At 32.5% G+C, this 22,386-nt stretch overlaps 1 protein-coding gene across 2 annotated transcripts in view; it reads right to left on the bottom strand.

Moving 5' to 3' along the window:
• The window catches only part of ANKRD17 (ankyrin repeat domain 17), a 161,460-nt gene that overhangs the window by 88,326 nt on the left and 50,748 nt on the right, over positions 1 to 22,386 (bottom strand). For both annotated transcript variants that reach the window (XM_060148023.1, XM_060148024.1), the window contains exon 2: positions 388 to 541. In XM_060148023.1, the coding sequence (XP_060004006.1) occupies positions 388 to 541 (154 nt within the window). The remainder of the gene's footprint in view (positions 1 to 387; positions 542 to 22,386) is intronic.

Here is a 22,386-nt window from a genome sequence, read left to right as displayed (position 1 = left end):
ACTACTGAAGCCCACGCGCCTAGAGCCCGTGTTCCGCAACAAGAGAAGCCACCGCAATGAGAAGCCCACACACCGCAACACAGTAGCCCTGCTCGCCGCAACTAGAGAGCCCATGCGCAGCAAGGAAGACCCAATGAAGCCAAAAAAAATAAAAAAAGAAGTCTCTGTTTATAAGGTTTACAACAACCTGTCAATTTTATTCTGGTAATGAAACTATGCTTATATGAAATGTTGCATGTTATGCTCTAGAAAGTAATCCATTAATCTTTATTAATAGTCTTATACTAAATATCCAACATCAGACATTTATAATAACCGGAGTTTTTAAGAGTTATGTAGAACTTTGGAAAATTAGGCTTATTATATATGTAGAGTTTGCAGACTTACCTGCAGCTTCTAGTAAAGCTTCCAGTCTAGCTTGTGTTTCTGGATCTACTGTCCTGAGGTCTGCACCATCAGCAGTACCTGACAAGAGTAACTTGGAAGCCGTTTCCAGCATTGGATTTTCCAAATCATCCTGATCCAAAATGAAAGACTCCACCTAGAAAACAAATACCAAAAAAAGAAGAAAGGGAGGAATGAAAGGAGAAAAGGAAAGTGGGAAGAGAAATAAACAGAAGAAAAAGGAAGAGAAGAGAAATATTTTAACATCAAAATCAAAGATAAATACAATGCAATCCTGAATAATTTCAATGGGATAGATAAGCCCACAGTTTAAAAGAGAAAATTACATCTGTAGAATAATTTAAGAATATATTATTCATATCATATGTAGTCTATTTTCTTTTCTTACTGAAATCATATGTATTCTTTTCTATTCTAATTTCATGGGGGAAGGGTAGTGCATGGGAGAGGTTATGAGGTTAATACTTAGACATGAAACCTTTTGACTTTGGTAGAGGACCTAAATTAGCTGTTCTTAAATCTGTTGTTCTCAGGACACCTTTATACACCTATAAAGTAGTGCTGCTCCCAAGGACTTCATATAAGGGTTATATTTATTAATATTTACTGTATTTGAAATCAAACTACAATATCAAAAAATCAAAACATTAATATCACTACTGGTTTCATTACAAAAGTTTTTAAGTACTGGAACGCTGTCAAGCCCAGGCAAATAAAATTTCCAAAATTCTAGTTTGTGCTTGAAAGCTTAATTTTATCATTGGTGACAAATACTGTTGATTGTTTCCCTTAAAGGCTCACTTCGATCATTTCTGAGAACATTCGCCAAATGCCCAAGTTTGATAGGCATAGTGTGTCTGTCTTTTATATTTTTCCAGCAAAAAAAGACATTTCATGAAAAAAAAAGTGGACTGTTCACCTCACATCTCAAAAAAGCCCAAGTGCTTTTCCCTCAAACACCACCATACTTTCATATGCATAAGTGCTTTATGTGTTCCTCCCATTTTGTCACACAATAACATTAAAAGGACATGTATTCAAAAGTGGAAATTTCAAAAAATTAATATTTATTGCTCTATCAAGATTATTCTTCAGGTGAAACTGGCTTTTCATTTTATTTTTTTAACTGTGAGTATATATGGCAGTGATAACTACAATGATACTAGCACAATTTTGTGCCATGGCCTTAAGAGGCCAGCAGTTTTACCTACCATTGCTTTTGTATCATCAGTGCAAATATCAACCCAGTAAAAAGGCAAGTAACATATTAGTATTGTGATGAAAACATTTTTGACCTCTTGAACATCCTGAAATGATTTCTGGGAACTTGAGAGGGCTGCAGACCATACACTGAGAACCACTGATACAGTAACATACACCAGATTCAATTAAAAGAAATGTAAAGAATTAGAAAATAGCAACTCTTAAGACATGGGGAAAAGTTTTGTTTTGACATCCCTTGTCATAGAGCTACTTACAAATAGGTATAAAGATATAATTCTTTACAGTTTGCTGATAAAAAGTTGGTAATTATTACATAAAATATCACTAACATGATCAGGTGAAATTTATTTCACAAGTCTAAAGTACTTCTAACACTGTAATAACTAAAATAGATATAAAAGTTATTAATAACCTAGAATACAATTACCCTCATGCCTAGTATCTAGCTGTCAGAAATAAGATTTAAAAACTTCAGAAATAAATTCTTAACCAACATAACATCAGAAATCTATTGTTCCATCTTTAAAAGTCACCTGTCTAGCAACCAGGCATAAATCCTATATCAATACATATTTAATACTGAATGTTAAATTTAGGGGGAAATAATATGCTTCTTTCTAAATTTCCATTAAGCTAATGCAGTTTAATATGAAATAACATTTCAGATTTCTAATATTTCAACTATAAATAGACACCGAATACTCTGAAAATAATCTCTGTAAATATTTGAAAATTTTCAAGAATTTTGCTCTATATTAACCTTAAAAATCTATATGATAGGAAGGAGTTAAGAAAAAAACAATAATGTTTTTTAAACTTTATTTTTAAAGGCAGTAGTGAAAGCCTAGGTGTTATACATTAGGAAGGGGACTTTTCAGCATGGTTTGGTCATAGACACATGTGATTCAATATTATAGCCTGGTAAAAACTATGTCCTCCTATCTTTAACCATGGTCCAGACGATGAGTCTTTCTAGAGAAAAAGTTGCATCCCAATGAAATTTTCTCTGTTAAAATATCTACAATTTTTCAATCCAATGGGAGAAGACAAAAAAAAAAAAGAGAGAGGAAATAATCATGGAAAAAATGAACACAGGTTAAAATGAACAGGTGAAAAATTAAATAATGTTTCAGATTAAGGTTTTAGAAAACAAAAGATATCAAAGAGCAGTGCAAAGTGCCAAACCAACAGTACAGATCAAAGGTACTAAGACTGTTTGAAGGAGACAATGCATGCAGAAAGAATATGAAAGGATTTTGACCAAAATAACTAATTGATATAAGAAAAAAGGAGAAGAAGGAATGTAGCACTGGTAGACAAGCATAAAATTTCTATATGCTAGAATACAGGGTTTACTATAGGAAAAGTCGGAAAGCTACAAATTAGATCACAGAAGGTATTAAATTTCAATCAAAAGTGATTTGCTGACACAAGGTCCCCTTATGCCACATTGTATCTTAACTAAGTTTGGTGAAAATTTACTAAGAAAAATGCATCTCTATCTTTTCATGAGGGATACTAAGTGCAGAAGAAATATGTTTTCTTATTGATTTAAAACGTCTCCATAAAAGTTCTTTTTTTTTGGCCGCGCAGCACAACTTGTGGGATCTTAGATCCCTGATCAGAGATCCAACCCGTGCTCTCAGCAGTGAAAGCCCGCAGTCCTAACCACTGGACCGCCAGGGAATTCCCATCCATAAAAGTTTTCATATTGATTTTTAAAGCCCACTATTCTTGATATGTGAAAAACTTGATAACTTAAAAATCAGTAGATTCAAGTGACTATGAAATACTATATATAGATTTTTAAAAAGACATTAGGATGAAAGAAAAGAATAGGAATGGATGTCTATTATATTCTCTCCCACCCCACCCCCCCAGTTTAAGATTAATGAAGAATAAACTAATTTCAAGGATACTGTTAGGATCTAAAGACCTAGGTACCATTTCTGCTTCATCCGCTACCTGTGAGACCTAAGCAAGTCTCTCAGCCATCTCTAGATGCTTATTCTGCGTAATTTTTTCATGAATTTTTCACATGACTTATTATATATATTTACTGTCTTTCTAAACTCCATGGAAATAGGCACTTTGGAGCACTGATATATATACAGCAACTAGAACTATGCTCATCACATTGTCAGGACTCAAATAACTCTTGAATAAATAAAAGATGATTTGGGGACCCTTCCCTTTCAGATTCTAAAATGTTGCAGTGTATTTGGAGAAGGGAGAGGTAGTTACAAAAAATAAATTTAAAGGTATATTTTATAGATATAGAAAAATCAAATATTAGGTAGCAGGTAGGGAAAAATGCTATATTCATTGATTTATTAAACCTTTATTACAAACAGTCTTTGTACAAGAGATACTGATGTTTACTACTATGAGATGTGTAAAATTAAGCCTACTACCTAGGAGCTTGTTTCTTTAATGTGAGAGTAAAATTATACAATAACAATAATACAAGGTAGAAAGTGCATAAGATGAAGAAAGGAGAAAAAAAAAGAGGCATAGGAGTTCTGAAGAGGTAGCAGAAGAGGACTTCCTCCTTTAACACCAATTCCTCCTTTCCCACCTGGAAAAGTTCTTGTGCTACATTACAGAACAAGTAGAGAGACTGATATAAGGAGATGCAGTCTTATAAAAATACAAAAATAAGTAATCCTTTATTCAAATGTCAACTAAGTTATGGGCATATACCTCTTTAACATTTCCTTAGTTGAGGAAATTCAGATTGAAAACTAAAATGCATTTTCCCATTGAAACCTAACTCATTTTTATCATATTATTTCTATAGAAAAAAATTCATTTTGAATAATGGCCAAGTTCCGGAACATTAAAAATGGTCTGAATAAGAAATTCACATAAATATTCTGAAACATTTTCCTTAAATGAAATGTATAAATAACTTTCCTGAAGAGTGGAGAGACAGAAGGAAAGGGATGTCCTTATTAAGTTTATTCATCCTTAAGGGAAATAATGTCAAAGTTATCAATATTCAAAGCATGACAATTTAAGTTATATCTAAACTATTTTGGATGTGCTGTTTTGACTAGCTGGATATTTTATGAAATGGTGTTTGTGCATCAAATTCTGGTCTAATACAAAGAACCATCAAAATGCAAGGGTCTTAGAAATCACCACGTTCAATTCATTGCTACAGATGAAAAAACAAAGCACAGGATCTGTATATAAACAGCAAGTTTCTACATATCTAACACCAAGAGATCAGTTATCCAATTAACAAGTTCAATATTCTTTCCACCAGAAAAAGAGGCTGTTGTTTGACTCTGCTCTAGAAAAGCTGACTTTAAATTCTATATTTAAGGGATAAAGCTGTTAATACCTGAATCCAATGTTTAATTACTAAAAGTGAGACAACTAAACATTATATGCCCCTGATTTATGCAACATAAAATACACAGTACCTCCTATGAAGTACTCTTGCCTCCCTGAAATAACTTCCAGTTTATAAAAATTATTAAGGCAAATATCAGGAAAAATTTAAATCAGGGCTCCTCAATCTTGGCACCATTGACATTTTGAGCCAGATAATTCTTCGTTGTTGGGAGCTGTCCTATACATACACTTCAGGATGTTCAGCAGCATCCCTGGCCTCTACCCACTAGATGCCAGTAGCAACCCTATCACAGGTTGTGATACTAAAAATACCTCCAGACATTGCCAAATGTCCCCCTGGAGGAAAAAAAAAAACAAAACCCTGGGGGTGGGAAACTGGGAACCACTGAGTTAAACAGAAGCACACAGACTAAACTAAAATCGAGAACATGTTTTAAAAGAGAGAGAGAGACAGAGACAGTAAAAGGGAAGAACTGTTCTAAATTAAAGAAATTCCAGAGACATAACCATCAAAATAATATAGACCTTATTTGAAATTTTCAAGGAAAATGAAGAAATCTGAATATGAACTGTGCATTAAATAGTATAAAGGAATTACTCTGGTTAGGTAAGAAAATGCCCTTATCTTTTAGAGATGCATATTGTAGTATACAGAAATATTGTCAGGAATTTAAAACAAAGTGGTGTGCTGAATTCTTGATACTGGTGATCTGAAAAAGAGATTTATAGAGGCTTTATTTTACTAGTCTCTATACTTTTGTGCACATTAAATCCTTTTAGTTTTTAAAGATTAAAGGTGATGTTTTACTGCAGAGGTTGCTTTTGTTTAAAAAACTTATTTAATGGTAATACTATTCAATTAACAAAGTATTTTTTAACCAGTTTGCAGGGCAGAAATAGAGACACAGATGTAGAGAACAAACGTATGGACACCAAGGGGGGAAAGTAGGGATGGGGTGGTGGTGGGATGAATTGGGAGATTGGGATTGACATGTATACACTAATATGTATAAAACAGATAACTAATAAGAACCTGCTGTATATATAAAAAAAATAAAATTCAAAAAAAGTTTTTTTTGCTTTTTTTTTGCGGTACGCGGGCCTCTCACTGTTGTGGCCTCTCCCGCTGTGGAGCACAGGCTCTGGACGCGTAGGCTCAGCGGCCGTGGTTCACGGGCCCAGCCGCTCCGCTGCATGTGGGATCTTCCCGGACCGGGGCACGAACCCATGTCCCCTGCATCGGCAGGCGGACTCTCAACCACTGAGCCACGAGGGAAGCCCCCCCCAAAAAATTATTTTTTACTTTCTCCCCAAAATAAACTTAACACAAATGCTTAACAATAAAAAGCAAGGTCTTTTAACAATGGTCAGAGCTGAATGAATTTGTTTATGCTATTAATGGCATTCCCAATCCTTGTATATTCAAAACACAAAGTCACATGAAAATGTGGAAATGTAGTGTCATTTGGACCAACTGTGAAAATTAGCATAACATTTCAAATTAACTCCTCTTCAGAACAAATGTATTATCACTGCTATATAAGAGAAGAGCAGTCCATTTGGTAGTATAATAAACTGGTATTCACTCCAAAGAATAAGGATACAGTATATTCTGATTAACCAGACATTATATATACAAACTCTATTCAATTTAACAAATATTCACTGCCAATTACATACTATGTGCAAAGCAGTAGGACAGCCACAGGAGAATGGTAATCCAAAATGATTTTTTTAATAATCAATGCCTTCCACAAATATAAATATAGAAAGGCAACTCTATGTACAAATAGCTAACTATATCAAACAAAATTGGAAAACAGTACAAAATAGATACTAATACAGTGATTGTACAGAGGAAGGAAAAGACAATTCTGAATGAAAATAGTAAAAAGAATAATGTTTGAGTAAGATGGGGTCTTTCAGTATCATGCTGAGAAGTTCAGAATTTATAAGGCAGCTTACTGAAGGGTTTAAGCATTAAAATAAATACTCAGCATTCTAGAAAGATAGAGGCCACGTGAAAGATGGTTTTGGATAGACAGGACAACAGAGACAAAGAAACCAATTAGGAATTATCAATCATTTGATCAATATATCAAATGAAAGATTATGCAAGGTGGGGATAGGAAAAAGGGTCAGTCTTCCAGAGTAAACATACTTTAAAAAACGAGAATGCTAGCAACTACAGAATTTGGATTTCTTGACCTTTAACACTCCCCGTCCTCCCATCTCATCACTATCCACCAATTTATTACTGCTTTTGTTGTTCTGGAAACCACCCTCCACTTATCATTGAATGTCAAGCTGGTAATCTAAACTTCAAGATAATAATAATATTAAAAGGCTGTATATAGAAAGGTAAATATTAAAAAAGAGATTAATTTGAATCTATGATAATTTTATAACACTGATTGAATAAATTCTTAATAGTTTACACTATGTCTCTCAAACAAGCCCAGAAAAATATGGTATGTGTTCTTCCAAGTTCTTTGAATACAAACACATATTTATTATAAGAAACAATCATCATAGTCATCATAATTATTTTCTTCTGTACATCATAATTATTTTCTTCTGTACATGGTCCTAAAATCTAATAAAAATTTCTTTGCTCTGTATTTTTTATAGTCTTTTTTTTGGGGGGGTGGGTATAGTTGTTTTACAATGTTGTATTAGTTTCTACTGCACAGCAAAGTGAAGTAGAGTTCCCTGTGTTATACAGCAGGTTCTCATTAGTTATCTATTTTATACATATTAGTGTATATATGTGAATCGCAGTCTCCCAATTCACCCCACTCTATAGTCTTAAATAGGGTAAAATTCAGCTAAAATACTGCAACTCTTAATAAAGAGTAAATTATTCCAAAATTAATACATTTGGGGTGTAATTTTTCTGTACTACTGGAGTCCCTGAACACTGATTTATGTATACATTAAAATAAAATAAGAAAATAAAATAAAAGCCCACTTAAAGTCCTTGTAAAAAGAGCATCAATTAATAGTCTGACATTATGGTATTAGTATCCTGCGATTAAAGCAAATAAAACTAAAGTGAACCTGACTAAAATAAATTTAGCTTTCAGAAGTCTATTCATTAAGAAAACACTGATTTATACCTATATTCTTTCATTCATACTCATCTATCCATCTAATAAATTTTAGTTAAGATCTAGGAATGTGCTAAGCATCAGTGATATACTGCAAAACACAGCAGTGTTCTCACAGAGCTAATACAAGACATGACGTCTTTTCTAACGCTTCAAAGTACTTACATGCCTGCAACAACTCAGTATTAAATCATCAATACAATATGAAATTTTTGACATTAATTATAAACTTTATAAAGTGAACAAATTATTTATGTTTAAAATAAGTAAAAATTGTATGGAATTCTCAAATCTAGAGTTTTTAAGTAGATTTTTTGCTAACAGAATTAGTTATAGATTATTTCAAGGGTTTCCTTAAGTTCATATCAATAATACAATGTAATGTAATTATAAATTTAGCCTACTTCTGCTATTTATCATTATTCATCAATTATCATAAAAAGAGCCTCAAAATAAAACAATTTCCTGTAGGATGGCATTAAAATGCACATGCAGATATACACACACATACAGATTACACACCTACACACAGAGTCATGACCCGGTAAAATTTGAGAATTCCAAGGATATAAAGTCTAGAAAGATTCCAGGGGGGTGTTGTTAATAAGAGAATTAAAACTCAGATTGATATTAGACTTTCCAAATACAAAACTAGATGCTAGAAGACAATTTGCAATGAAAAGAAATGAAGCACAATTATTTCTAAAAAGTCTAAACTGTAGAACAAGGTAATTTTTTAGAGATGTAAGCACTCTGAAAATTTAAAAGCCACAAACATTTCTGAATTTAGAGAATGTATGCCTTAACAACAAAAATGAATCCAAGAAAAGGACAGCCTTGGAATCGTAAGACTAAGGAGTTAGAAAATAAATTAGTAGAATATAATCTTTCATTAACATTTCAGGTAGTTGTTAATAAATAATTCCTTAAAGTTAAAAAAGTAGAAGCATATTAAAACAAATATATTACTAAAATTTCAAATTATTTAAAAAACAGTAAAGTCAAGTTTGAATGAAATAATGTCAAAAGCCTATGTTAAGGGAAAGGGAGCAACTAGTTACAAACAGTGTTTAATGCAATCCAATGCCTGCTGAAGAACAGGAAGAAAACATATTTTTCAAACTGAGAGGGAAATAGAATTTTAAAAACTCCAATTCAGTTAAAGACAAGGGGGTGGGGTGTGGGATAATAAGAAAATACATCTTCGCCATAATCTTCAATGTTAGGAAAAAGAACAAAGACCGAAAGACCAAGTTAATATAAAAGTGAATGGGAAAATTCCTCTTATTTTAAAACTGACACGTAGATTAGGATTTAAAAAAAAAAGGAAAAAACTCAACTATATGCTATTACGAGAGAGATCTAAATTTTTTTGTCATAAAAGTTGAAAACAGAGGTGTGAAAAAGCAATCCCAGTCAAAGGTGCCATTATTAATATCAGTCAAAGAAGAATTTAAGGCAAAAAGCATTATATAGAAAAAAAACATTTCATAATGATAATAGATACAATACACCAGGAGTGTGTGATAGCTCAACTTCTTTGTACCCTAACAATATAACAGAAACATATAAAGTAAAAATACTGGAAATGTAAGCAACTTGAAAATTCACACAACTTAGTGGGAAACTTTCCACACATCTTTCTCAGAAAATGAGGAAATCAAGTAGATTATGCAAAGATATGGACAATTCAGAAATAGAATTAATGAACTATACTTATATTTCATAGTAAAATAGACCTGATCATATCTTAAGCAAAGGAAAATCTCAACAGATTTTTTAATACATTTTTTAAATTAATTACATTCTTGGTCCATTAAGCTAAAAGAAACTAAATATTATCAATAAAAGAATAACACTGTACTTGAAAATTTAAAAAGAAAAGAAAAAAAGCCTACTCATGAACTCTCAGAATACGGAGGAAAAGAAAATTAAAATTGTGAGCATATTATTTCCAATGGAATTTGGTCACAGCAATCCTTAGAGAAAAATTTAGAGCATAAATGTATTCAGAAGAGCACAAGAAAGGTTTAAAATACATAAAAAGCTTCAAAAATAAAATACAAATCAAAATATATCAATATAATTTATAGTGATAAATATAGAAATGAAGTAATTCAGAGAGATACGAAAGTAATTAATAAACCCAAAAATTGCTTCTTGGGTAAGTCTAACAAGAAAGAAACAAGCCTTTGACAAGTCTGATTACAGAAAATCAGAGAAAGAAAAAAATATAAGGAGAAAACTGAGCACAACTATACATCAATAAATGTGAAAGTCTAAACAAAATGGATGGTTTTCTAAGAAAAGAAATCATCAAAATTACCTCAAGGAAAGGTAGAAATGTAATAGAATATATCCATAGAAGAAATCTTAAGGGTAGTCCTTTCAGAAGGAACAGAACATTATTATCTTATTTACGAAGTCCAGAAATCAGATGGTGAAACTCCCTAGCTCATAAGCATAAATAACCCTATTAGTAAACCTAAACCGAAAAAAAAAAACTAAACAAAACAAAAACTTAAATAAAACACCATTAGAAAATTCAGCAGTTGTGTAAAAAGTATAGCACACACATATATGAAAGGGGATCAAGGAGACATTAAGAAATACAATTAATGTGTGATCTTCCCCTACCTGGAATGCTTTTCCCAATGCTTTCATCATTCTTCAGGTCTTAAGTTTATATTTTACCTTCTCAGATGATAATATCAAAAGAGGTACTCTCCTCATCTCTCTACCATACCATTCTCTTTATTTCCTCCACAGTACTACCACAGTCTAAAATTATCTTGTCCTTGGGTACTTGCTTATTATCTCTCTTCTCCATATAAAAAAGAGAGGAACCATTCAGACTTAGTGCTATCACCAAGTTTGTGGCAAAGTTCCTGGCACAATGCAATATCCGACATTGCAAGTATCCAAATACTTGCTGAATAAATACTAAAAATGAGAAACACCATTACCAATATTAGGTCAATGTATTAATGTAATTCACTACATTAAAATGTTAGAGGTGAAAAGAATAATGTATCATCTCAACAAAAACACATGATAAAACACAGTATCTATTACCATGGAAATACCTGGTAAGCCAAGAAGGACACTTTTGTTCTTGACAATGTTTTCTATCAGAAATCTAAGGCATATATAAATGTAGAAGTTTAAATATTAGAAGTATTCCATTTAAATCAGAAAAGATGCCCAAATCAGAACTAGTAGGGAAAAGATCTGGAAACCTAACCAATGCAATAAGACCAGAAAACAAAACAAAACGAACAAAAAAACAAAATAGTGAAGTAAATACTGAAAAAAGGAAACAACAAAATGCCATCATTTGCAGAAAACATAATAAGCCTTCTAGAAATTTCAAGAGAATCAATTGAAAATTAAGTAAATGGTAAGATCAACATACAAAAATCAATAGATTTCCTATATAGTAGCAATAACCAATTGAAAAATAAAGTGCAAAATGGAAGAAAAGATGTAATTCACAATAACAACAAAAACTACAAAATACCCAGGAGTAAACCTAACAAGAAAAATGTAAGACCTACATGAAAAAAAACGATAAAACTTTACTAAAGGACATAAAAGAACACCTGAAGAAATGGAGAGGCATACCATGTTCCTGGATGGGAAGATTCAATAGTGTAAAGATGTCAATTCTCCCCAAATTAATCTGTAAATTCAATGCACTTCCAATCAAAATCCCAAAGGGATTTTTAATGGAACTTGACATGTTGATTCTAAAGTTCATCTGGAAGAGAAAATACACAGAAATTGCCAAAATTTTTTTGAAAAAGACAATGGGGAGGGGTGCCCTACCAGATGTCAAATATAAAATGACAATCATCAAAGCAATGGAGTATTAAATCCAGAACAAATATATTTTGGACTTTTAAAATATGATAGAGATTGTATATCAAGTCAGTGGAAAAAAAGACATATCGTTCAATAAATTATTTTGGGAGAATGGTTACAAAACTGAAAAAATTAGTTAGGTCCCAACCACAGAGTATATATTCTAAAAATTCCAGATGAATTAAAATCTACTAGAAACATAAATAAAACTAAAGAAGTAGTGGAAGAAAATATAAGAGACTAAATTACTATAAGAAGGCTTTTCTGGAAAGACACAAAACCTAGAAGCTAGGAAGGAAAAGACTGATAGACTTTGACAGTATAAAAATGAAAAATCCAAAGATTCCATAAAGTAAGACAATTGACAGGTTAGGAGAAAATGTTATAAAATATGATGAGTATATTATAAACAGAATTATAAAGAAATCCTAAAATTTCAGTAAGAAAAAGGCAAATCCCGCAATGGGCAAAATGATATGAGTAGGCAATTTACACAAGACATAACAAATGACCAATAAATATGCTCAACTTCACTGGGAATCAGGTAAATACAAATTAAAATGTGGTATTATTCTTTATCCATTGACAGATAATGCCTATTTTGGAGAATAATTTGGCAGAATCTATAATAGACATTTTAAAATGCAGTTTTCCTTCTAAGAATTTAGTGTACAGAAATACTTGTACATGTAAGCAAAAAAATATGTACAAGGATGTTCATTAAAGTATTGATTATAACAGAAAAAAATCTAAGTAATCTATATGCCCATCAACAGAATAAGTTAAATAAATTATACTATGAAATAATAAATAACCATCTAAAGAATAAAGTAGGTCTCATATAAAAGCCTACACCACGACTATCTAAGGTACGTATCCTGCTCATTCTGTCCCTTCACTTTTCATCTCTTTACACTTCATTATTTATCTTTATGAAACTTAACAATATAGTGACATTTTCCCCCCAACTTGTTCATTATCTTCTTCTTACTTGAATATAAATTCACTTAGGCAAGGACCATATTTTGTTCCTTGCTCTGTCCTTTGCAACTAGAACAGAGTCGTAAACATAAAAATATTTCCTGAATAAATACATGAATGCTGATGTAGAAAGATATCAACATTACATCAGGTGAAAAATGCCTCAGTAAAGCAGGCATGGTATGCGTCTGCTTAAGTTGATTTTAAAAACAAAATGTATGTGTACAAGAACACAAACAAAACATTTCAAGATATATAAACCCAAGCGATTAACAGTGTAATCAAAGAGTGAAATCAATGAGAGAATTTTACAGTTTTACTTGTCTGTACCCTTCTATATTGCTTACCTTTAAAAACAACAATAAAAAAGACCACGTAGTTTCCTATTATGTAATCTTCGCAAATAATTTAAAAACAACCTTTAGATCTTCAAAGAAAAATATCAAGAATAACTTATTTCCATATTTCTAACAAAAATTCCAAAAGAACTACCATAATAATTTGTATTATTTTGAGGTATATAGGATTAACTTGCTGGTATGTGTAATTCAGTCTGAAACACACATGCAACCCAATTATTTTTAAATGAATGAAAAAAGTCTTGGCATCAAAGTCACTCATTGTAAGATTCAGTTAAAGCAACTGCTTGGTTTCCCAAGAGAAGAAAAATCAGGAGAATATTATATTCTTTCCCTTCATTTTTTTCCCTTCTGTACCCAATTAAAGTTTTTTGAAAGTCAGGTTTATTGAAGTATAATTTCGAATACATTCACCCATGTTTAGTTGTATAAATCTGTGAATTTTGACAACTAGTTACATAACTGCCACCATAAACAAGATAGACAATATTTCTTATATTCAAAAATTTCTCTTGTTCCTTTATAGGCAATCTCTTACCATTACCCTCTGCCCCTAGTGATCATGTTTTCTGTTACTTTCATTTTCTCTTTTACAGAATGAAATGGAATCATCCAGAGTTTTGAGTGCAGCTTCTTTCACAAATGCACAATGGCTTTAAGATTCATCTACCCTACAGCATGCGTTAGCAGTTCATTCCTTTTTATTGCTGAATAAAAGTTTTTTTAAACTTACCTGACTAGGATCTCTAGCACTATGTTGAGTAGGAATGATGAGAATGGGCAACTCTGCCTTGTTCTCAACCTTAGGGGGAAAAGCATTCATTCTCATCGTTAAGTATGACATTAGTTCCACGTTTTTCATAAATACCCTTTATGAGGTTAAAAAAATTCTCAGCAAACACAAGAATTCTCTGAAAATTTTGCTGAAAATTTTTGCTGAAAATTTTTTCAACAATGCATGTTGAATTTTGCCAAATTCTTTCTGTATATATAGTGAGATTATAAAATAATTTTTCTTGAGTATATAAATGTAGTGAATTACACTGATTGATTAGCAAATGTTAAATCAACTTTGCATTCCTAGAATATACACCATTTGTTCATGATGTATAATCTTGTTTATATATTGCTAGATTCTGTTTGCTAATATTTTGTTAGGATTTTACATCTAGGTTCATTGCATACTGGTCTATAATTTTCTTTTCTTATAATATCTTTGCTTGCGTTTTGGTATTAGGGTAATAATGCAGGTCTTATGAGTTGGGAAGTGACTCCTCATCATCTATTTTCTGGAAAAGTTTCTGCAGAATTTGAACTATGTCTTCCTTTAATGTTTCATATAATTCACAGATGAAGCCATTCAGATGTGGAGTTTTCTTTGCTGGAGGGTTTTTAATTAGAAATACTATTTCTCTGTTAGATATAATATTATTCTGGTTATTTATTTATCTTGAGTGAAATTTGATATTTTGTGTTTTTCACAGAATTGTTCATTTCATCTAAGTTAAATTAGCTGGCAAAGTAATTCATAATACTCCCTTATTAACCTTTTAATGTATATGGATGGGATAGCTTGTCTTTTCTCTCTCTCTTTCTCTCAATCACTTTTAATGATTCTTTCAGAGAACCTACTTCCAACTTTCAGTTTTATTTTCTTTGTTGTTTTTATTTTCAATTTCATTAATTTCTACTATTATGTTTATTTATTAATTTTTGTTAATTTATATTCTACTGTTATGTTTATTATTGCTTGCATTCTGCCTGCTTTGGTTTAATTTGCTCTTCTTTTTCCAATTTCTTTTCTTTAAATTTATTTTTAATTAATTATTTATTTACTTCTGGTTGCATTGGGTCTTCATTGCTGCGTGCGTACTTTCTCTAGTTGCATCGAGTGGGGGCTGTTCTTTGCTGTGGTGTGCGGGCTTCCCATTGTGATGGCTTCTCTTGTTTCGGAGCATGGGCTCTAAGCGCGTGGGTTTCAGTAGTTATGGCATATGGGCTCAGTAGTTGTGGCTCACAGGCTCTAGAGAGCAGGCTCAGTAGTTGTGGTGCATGGGCTTAGCTGCTCCATGGCATGTGGGATCTTCCCAGACCAGGGCTCAAACCCATGTCCCCTGCATTGGCAGGTGGGTTCTTAACCACTGCACCACCAGGGAAGTCCTTCAATTTCTTAATGAAGAGCTTGAGGTCACTAACTTTACTCTTTTTTAATATAAGCATTTAATGTTATAAATTTCCCTCTAAGCATTGCTTTAGCTGCATACCACAAATTCTGATTTATTTCATTCAATTCAAAATATTTCTAATTTTCCATGTGGCTTCCTCTTTGACCTATATATTATTTTTAAGGTATGTTATTTAATTTCTAGATATTTGGGGGTTTTCCAGAGATCTTTCCATTTTTTACTTTTAGTTTAATTCCATTAGTCAGAGAACACAGAAACTTTTAATCAAAGTCAAAATAAGTTTGAAGTTTTATAGGAATTTTAAATAAAGTTAATGGAATGATAATTGACAGAAAGTCATACTGTACCAAAGCTGTATGCTTAAAAATGATAAAAATGATAAAATTTTACTATTCAATAAACATCAAATATGAGAAGGTTAAAAGTCAATTAAAAAGAAAGATTTCTAGTATCAATATTTCTTTTATATTTAACAAAAAAAAGAATGCTCCATTCTAAGAATCCTAAATTTTTGAAGGTGGAAAGGATCTTAAACATCACCTAATCAATGATAACCTATTCTCATGGTTATACATTGAACACTTACACCTTTTTCTAACTCTGAAGTTTTACATTTTAATATCTAGCCTCTATAATTCTATCATTTTGCTATTATCTATTAAATCTGTATTTAACTGCATTCTAGGATCCTAAACCTTTCCTCTTTCGTTTAGTCTATCTGTTCCCTTCTGGATCATTTCTTTCCTGACCAATTCACAAATAAATGTGCCCACCATCTCAAGTATTTTCTAATCACGCCCTTCTGAGCTTCTCTTCCTTGACTAACTCATTTAAATACTAATATGTCCCCTTTGTTTCATCTTGAGTCTTTTTGTTTGTTTAAGTTATGTTTAATTAGGTAAGTTAACAAGGTAACGTCATCTATAAACACGTTTTTGTTGTTTTTTTTTTTTGCGTTACGCGGGCCTCTCACTGCCGTGGCCTCTCCCGCCGCAGAGCACAGGCTCCAGACGCGCAGGCTCAGCGGCCATGGCTCACGGGCCCAGCCGCTCCACAGCATGTGGGATCTTCCCGGACCGGGGCACGAACCCGTGTCCCCTGCATCGGCAGGCGGACTCTCAACCACTGTGCCACCAGGGAAGCCCTACAAACACGTTTTAACTGATAATTTCAAATATCAGTTTCCACTGATCTGGATGTGCTACAGGCACCTCAATTAAACATATCTTAAATTGACATCTTTCTGTATTCCCCATCTCCAAGAAAAGAAAGCTCTTCTTCCTCCCGTATTTTTTCTCAGTGGAACGTACAGAGCCTTGCCTTTACTATCTTCACTGTCTCACTGCCTCCACTGCTCAGAGATAATACTCTACAATGGACAGCAACAGAGGAGGGGACAGACTATCATCCAAATAAATGACTGAACCCTACCTAAGTTATATATGTTTTAGGTTTTATATATAAAACCTAAAACTTAATCAAGCATAAATAATTAAAAGTCAGATTTCTAAGTATTCCAATTCCTTTTAAAATGTAAATCAGATTTATGACTTTTTTGTTAAAAACTGGCCAATGGCTCCCATTTCACTTAAAGCAATGCCAAAGTCTTTACAATGTCCCAAGGTAGGAAAAATTATTATATTTCACTGACTTATGTAACCAAAGCTCTAAGAACACAATAGGTACTCAATAAAATAATTGCTAAATGAATAATTTCCAATATTTGGGTAAGATCTAAAAAAAAGAATATTCTTGGCATATCAAACAATGGTGAGCAGCAGCAACATTAGGACACTAGATACTTGCTCACTTAAATTCATAAATATTTCTGTACCATATTTGATAAATTTCAGTAATAACTGGAACAGATCACTGCTACCTATTATAATACTTTCCATTATCCATTAACTTTACTTTATTTGAGTCGAGGTAGTATTTAAAAGGAGGTACATTTTTTATGCCATGTAATAAGAATAAAGCCACTACTGCTCGCTTGTGATTTTCACTAAATTTTAAAATCCTGAAACTAGAAAAAAAGGTAACCCTTTCATAGGTGAGGCTTTAGAACATCTGTATTATCAACCTCAATGAACTTACAAAAAGATACCTTTTAATTTTAAAATTAATTGTATTTTGCATAGAAATGAGTCCTAAAAATCTGAATTTATATATAGAAGCCAAATAGACTATACAACCAAATAAAGGGTAAAGCAATGCTGACCCTCCTCCACCCACACCAAAAAATGCTTCAAAAAACGGTCAATCACCTTGTCATGCTTCCTTGTTTGGGGAAGACACATTAGTCCAAAACAGTGCAAGACTAAGATATAAATATATACAAAATTCACATGATAATTTTTTAAGGCAAAGAAATATAACAAGGTTAAAACTTTATTCCCAGTCTTCAATTCTAAATGCTGGATGGATGTTATTATAAAGAAACCTTTCAAAGAGCACATTTTAAACTACTCAGTAAATGATTTCACTGTAGCAATCAAGAATACATAGCTACATAGAGGAAAAATGAAAACACCAACTGTCTTAAGCTATAAGAATAGGTGTTTGTGGCTTTAGATTCAGTCATTATAGACAGCTGTGAAAGTACTTTATCTCACTAATCTTAAACTGAAAGAAAGATGTATTTTGGCAAGCTGTGCTAATGACCCAAAACATTGTGTTAAAGACATGTATGTCAAGGTATATGTGAAGAATAATAAATAAAATTATTTCATAAAATGTTAGTGTGGACAAGAATCAATATTTTTCAAAATTACTTCATAAAGTAAGTAGACATTTAAGTAGATCCTCTATATCCTAAAGTTTATACTTATGTAGCTGTTTCAAGTAACTAAATTCCTTGCTTAGCACCGACCTCAAGAACCATTTCAAAGGACTGAAATGTACTAAGAGCTCTCCCTAGCTAAGTTTGTGAGGATTTTTTGGCATGACCTGATAAAAGGTTCACAAAATTACTCAAATGGCCTCTGGAAATTATACTGCTCTTTTCAAGCTGTCATTAAGTAACTCTTACTCTGGAATAATTTTACTAGACATACATAAAATCACAATCATGAAAATACATGCCTAGGAAAAAAAACTCAAACTTTGTCCTATCTTGGTTTCCTCAGTGAAATCTTACTTTTTAAGTTCACCGATTTTGTTGTCTGCTGGCAGACAAGAAGTAGCAGGCATGCCAGTTTGCGTCACATAGTGTTTCCACAAAAGTTTTGTTTCCATCCTCGGAATAGGACTATTTTGCGGTGAGTTAACGCAAATATGAAATTTAAATATCTTAAATTACAAAGATTAAAAATTAATTATCGTTTACATTATTAAAAGAATCTTCACGGCCAATTAAACTCACTAGATTTTCTTAGCTAATTAATTTGGATGTGAGTATTAATAATGAGATCCGTAACTCCTGGTTGATAGGATCTATGTCTTTACTAATCTATTTCTACCATAGCACTTCACACATCAAATGTCACAAACATAGCATATTTTATTTACTACATTTAAAATGTTTGAAAGAAACTAATACATTCAATTTTCAGAAAAAGCTTTGTAAGCGTTCTCTAACTAAAATGTTCTATTTCTCTGCTGGTTATCAAGAACTCAGGATGCATTCTGAATAGCACCCTTTTAGCCTCCAACTCCCCAACAAACACTCTAAACTGAGCAGCTCTGAAATAGTTAGCTCTTCTGTTGCTAATATATCCTACCCACAGTAAGAAGGGTTCTTGTGGTAGAAGATGGAAAAGCAGTTATTATGCAAATACCACTGGTCTTATAGTCATATAGTAAATACCGTTTACATTATGGAAATCAAGGTTTATGCAATGTTTATGGCATAGACAATTGTGCTATAACACAATAAATGCATCCTGACGAACCTCACATTCTGCAAAATAGCACATTAAAAATAATATGACTTATGGAAAAAATAGGACTAGGGACATTCCACTCAAAACTTAAGCAACTCTAATCAGAACACCACAAATAAAGAAATATGTCTTAACTTTTAAAAGAAAAGAGAACCCTGTTACAGCACTTTCAAGAAAGAACATTTAGCCAAACTAAGCCAAGACAAAGAAATTCAGGTGGATGAGAATCACATTAAATATATTATTTACTCTTTGACTTGGGGTATTCAAGTGTGTTAGTATACTTTACATTCAGCTTCTATTATCCAGTGGTACAAAACCTAAAAATATTGGAAAAACCATGTATGAACCAAAGTACCCTCAGCCTTATATTACTGCCATCATTCACCTTAGATATCCATATGTATGATCTAAATCAACACATTTTTGAAATTACCCCAGGAAAACAAATATAGACTAGAATTGTCCCAAGCAAACTGAAACATGGTCACTGCATCTATTTAATAATTGTACGTGAGCATTCATTTGCTTTAAATAAACATTCAATGGAGCAGAACAGTTTTACTAAAATATCACTGACTTTGATCCATTACATAGTCATGATAATAAAGTAATATAAATTATTATTTAATTAGCAATAAAATATTTAAGTCTATACACCGAACTCCTTAAATTACCCAAACACATCATTTACTTTAGTTTCTCTTTGCAAATGAAAATCCCATTAGTTGCACTGCAAATGTATACCCAACAAATTAACTGAATAGTTATGGGCACTATGTTCCATTTGATAAAACGTTAGATTATTTAAGAATATGTCTACTTGACACTCAAAAGCTCAAGACTTCCTAAGAAATGTGTCTAAGTTGTCTATAAGATATGCTGGCAAAATGGCTTTGAAATATATGCATATGCAAAATCTCATCCCAAATCCATATTTTTGTAAAAGAAAAAAGACAATTTGAATGTTGAAAGGCACATGATTTATAATTAATAACTTCAGATGTAATTCCTTAGTATAAATAGTCTAATATCAGAGAAAGAAAAAAAATTAAGATAATTTACTTTAGCATACTACAGCTTCACCCCAAATCACAAAGGAGATTAAACCAAAATTATAAAATTCCTTTCACTGGACATCCGGCCCCCACCACATATCCCCCAACAAAATCAAAGCCATCCTTTCCCAAAATGATACCCCAATACATTCTCCAATGAATTACATAATAAATGAGATGAGTCAGGAACAAAACAAATTACAAAGTTTTAAAACTGTGAAGGTAAAATATACTAGCTAAGGAAGGTGACCTAAAACTTACATAAAAAGATATATAAGAATTTGAAGAGTCTGCTATCAAAAATCTTAACAAACTCTTCTGTGAGCAAATCCAAGAGAAAGTAGCTATAGTACATTCTAAAAATTCCCCATTCTCTTCCCAACACATCTCCTCCTATTCATGGCTCCATTTGCCTCAAATTATGGCAACAGGACATCAGCAATTATACCACAGCTATAGAAATTATTTCCACACTTGCCCTGGGCCCTTCCCCGTAGGCCGCTAAAAAATGTAGTCTCCCTCTGCAGGTGCCCATGCATGTTCGTAGGGCAGGAAGGGGGGGGGCAGAAGGAGAGGGAGACAAGAAAAGTGGGAGGAAAAGAAAAGGGGGGAGGGAAACTCCAGCAGGACAAAGAAATAGGCTCCCAGGCACTTTTCAGCAAGAAGTCATCTATTTACCTGAAGAAAACACTTTCTCAATTTTCCATTACCTTATATAAATATCCTCATTAATTTTACCTCTTCTAATCCCCTTCAAAACATTAACTGTAGGGCTTCCCTGGTGGCGCAGTGGTTGAGAGTCCGCCTGCCGATGCAGGGGACACGGGTTTGTGCCCCGGTCCGGGAAGACGGGAAGATGCCGCGGAGCGGCTAGGCCCGTGAGCCATGGCCGCTGAGCCTTCGCGTCCGGAGCCTGTGCTCCGCAACGGGAGAGGCCACAACAGTGAGAGGCCCGCGTACAGCAAAACAAACAAACAAACAAAACAAAACAAAAAAACCCATTAACTGTAGAGGCATACCCCAGAAATTTACAATACAGTTCCCTCTGCCTGGAATTCACTGAGATTTTCAAATGCCTAGTTTCTTCTGAACATTCAGGTTTATTTAAATTTAAATTTTTAATTTAAATTTAATTTAATTAAATTAATTTAAATAATTTAATTAATTTAAATACATTTAATTTAAATAAATTAATTAAAATAAATATTTAAATTTGTCATTCCTTAGAGCAGTACTTTTTGACCCTATGAACCCTCCTCCTCTCTGTCATCGTCTACCCCCATCACCTTGACTTCATTTTTAATAGTATTAATGATAATATTAAATTGTATTATTTATTTTCCAGTTAAATTATATACTGCCAGTCTTTTATATAAGTCCCAAGAAAGTAGGACCTTCATCTGTCTTTTTCACTGCTATAGCCAAGAGCAGTACACCTAGGAGGCAGTCAATAAATATTTGTTGAATGACTATTATATCATTAAATATATTTAACTTTGACAAGTCCTTTATTTTGAGACCCTGAAATATGTCTCTATGCTTTTCATATTTTTTCATTGCCTTAAAAAAATTTCTGACAACAGAGTATATCCATGAAGTCTATCTTTTTCACCTAGAGGAGTATTATTGTAATGAAAACTCATACAGTTAGTATATATCCTTTTTTGAAGCTAGAAAAACATTAAACACTAAAAATGTTCTTGTGCTAACAAAGATTTACTTATATTTTTAACCCATCATGAATTTCAGAATCCTAAAAAAGAACACAGAAGAGCTTTTGTCTCTTGTCTGCATTGATTACAGAACAAAATAGGCTTATATTATAAAATAAAATAAAGACAGGAGGAACATTTTTGTCCAGATTATTTAAATATTGAAAAAGTCTATCATAATAGACTACAGAATCTCCCCACCTGAATTTTTTTAGAAAGTGCCAGCCAATTCAAAGGTCT

Source organism: Lagenorhynchus albirostris, chromosome 4 (genome assembly GCF_949774975.1).
Source record: "Lagenorhynchus albirostris chromosome 4, mLagAlb1.1, whole genome shotgun sequence".
NCBI classification, from domain to species: Eukaryota; Metazoa; Chordata; class Mammalia; order Artiodactyla; family Delphinidae; genus Lagenorhynchus; species Lagenorhynchus albirostris.
This window is presented reverse-complemented; position numbering and strand designations above follow the sequence as displayed.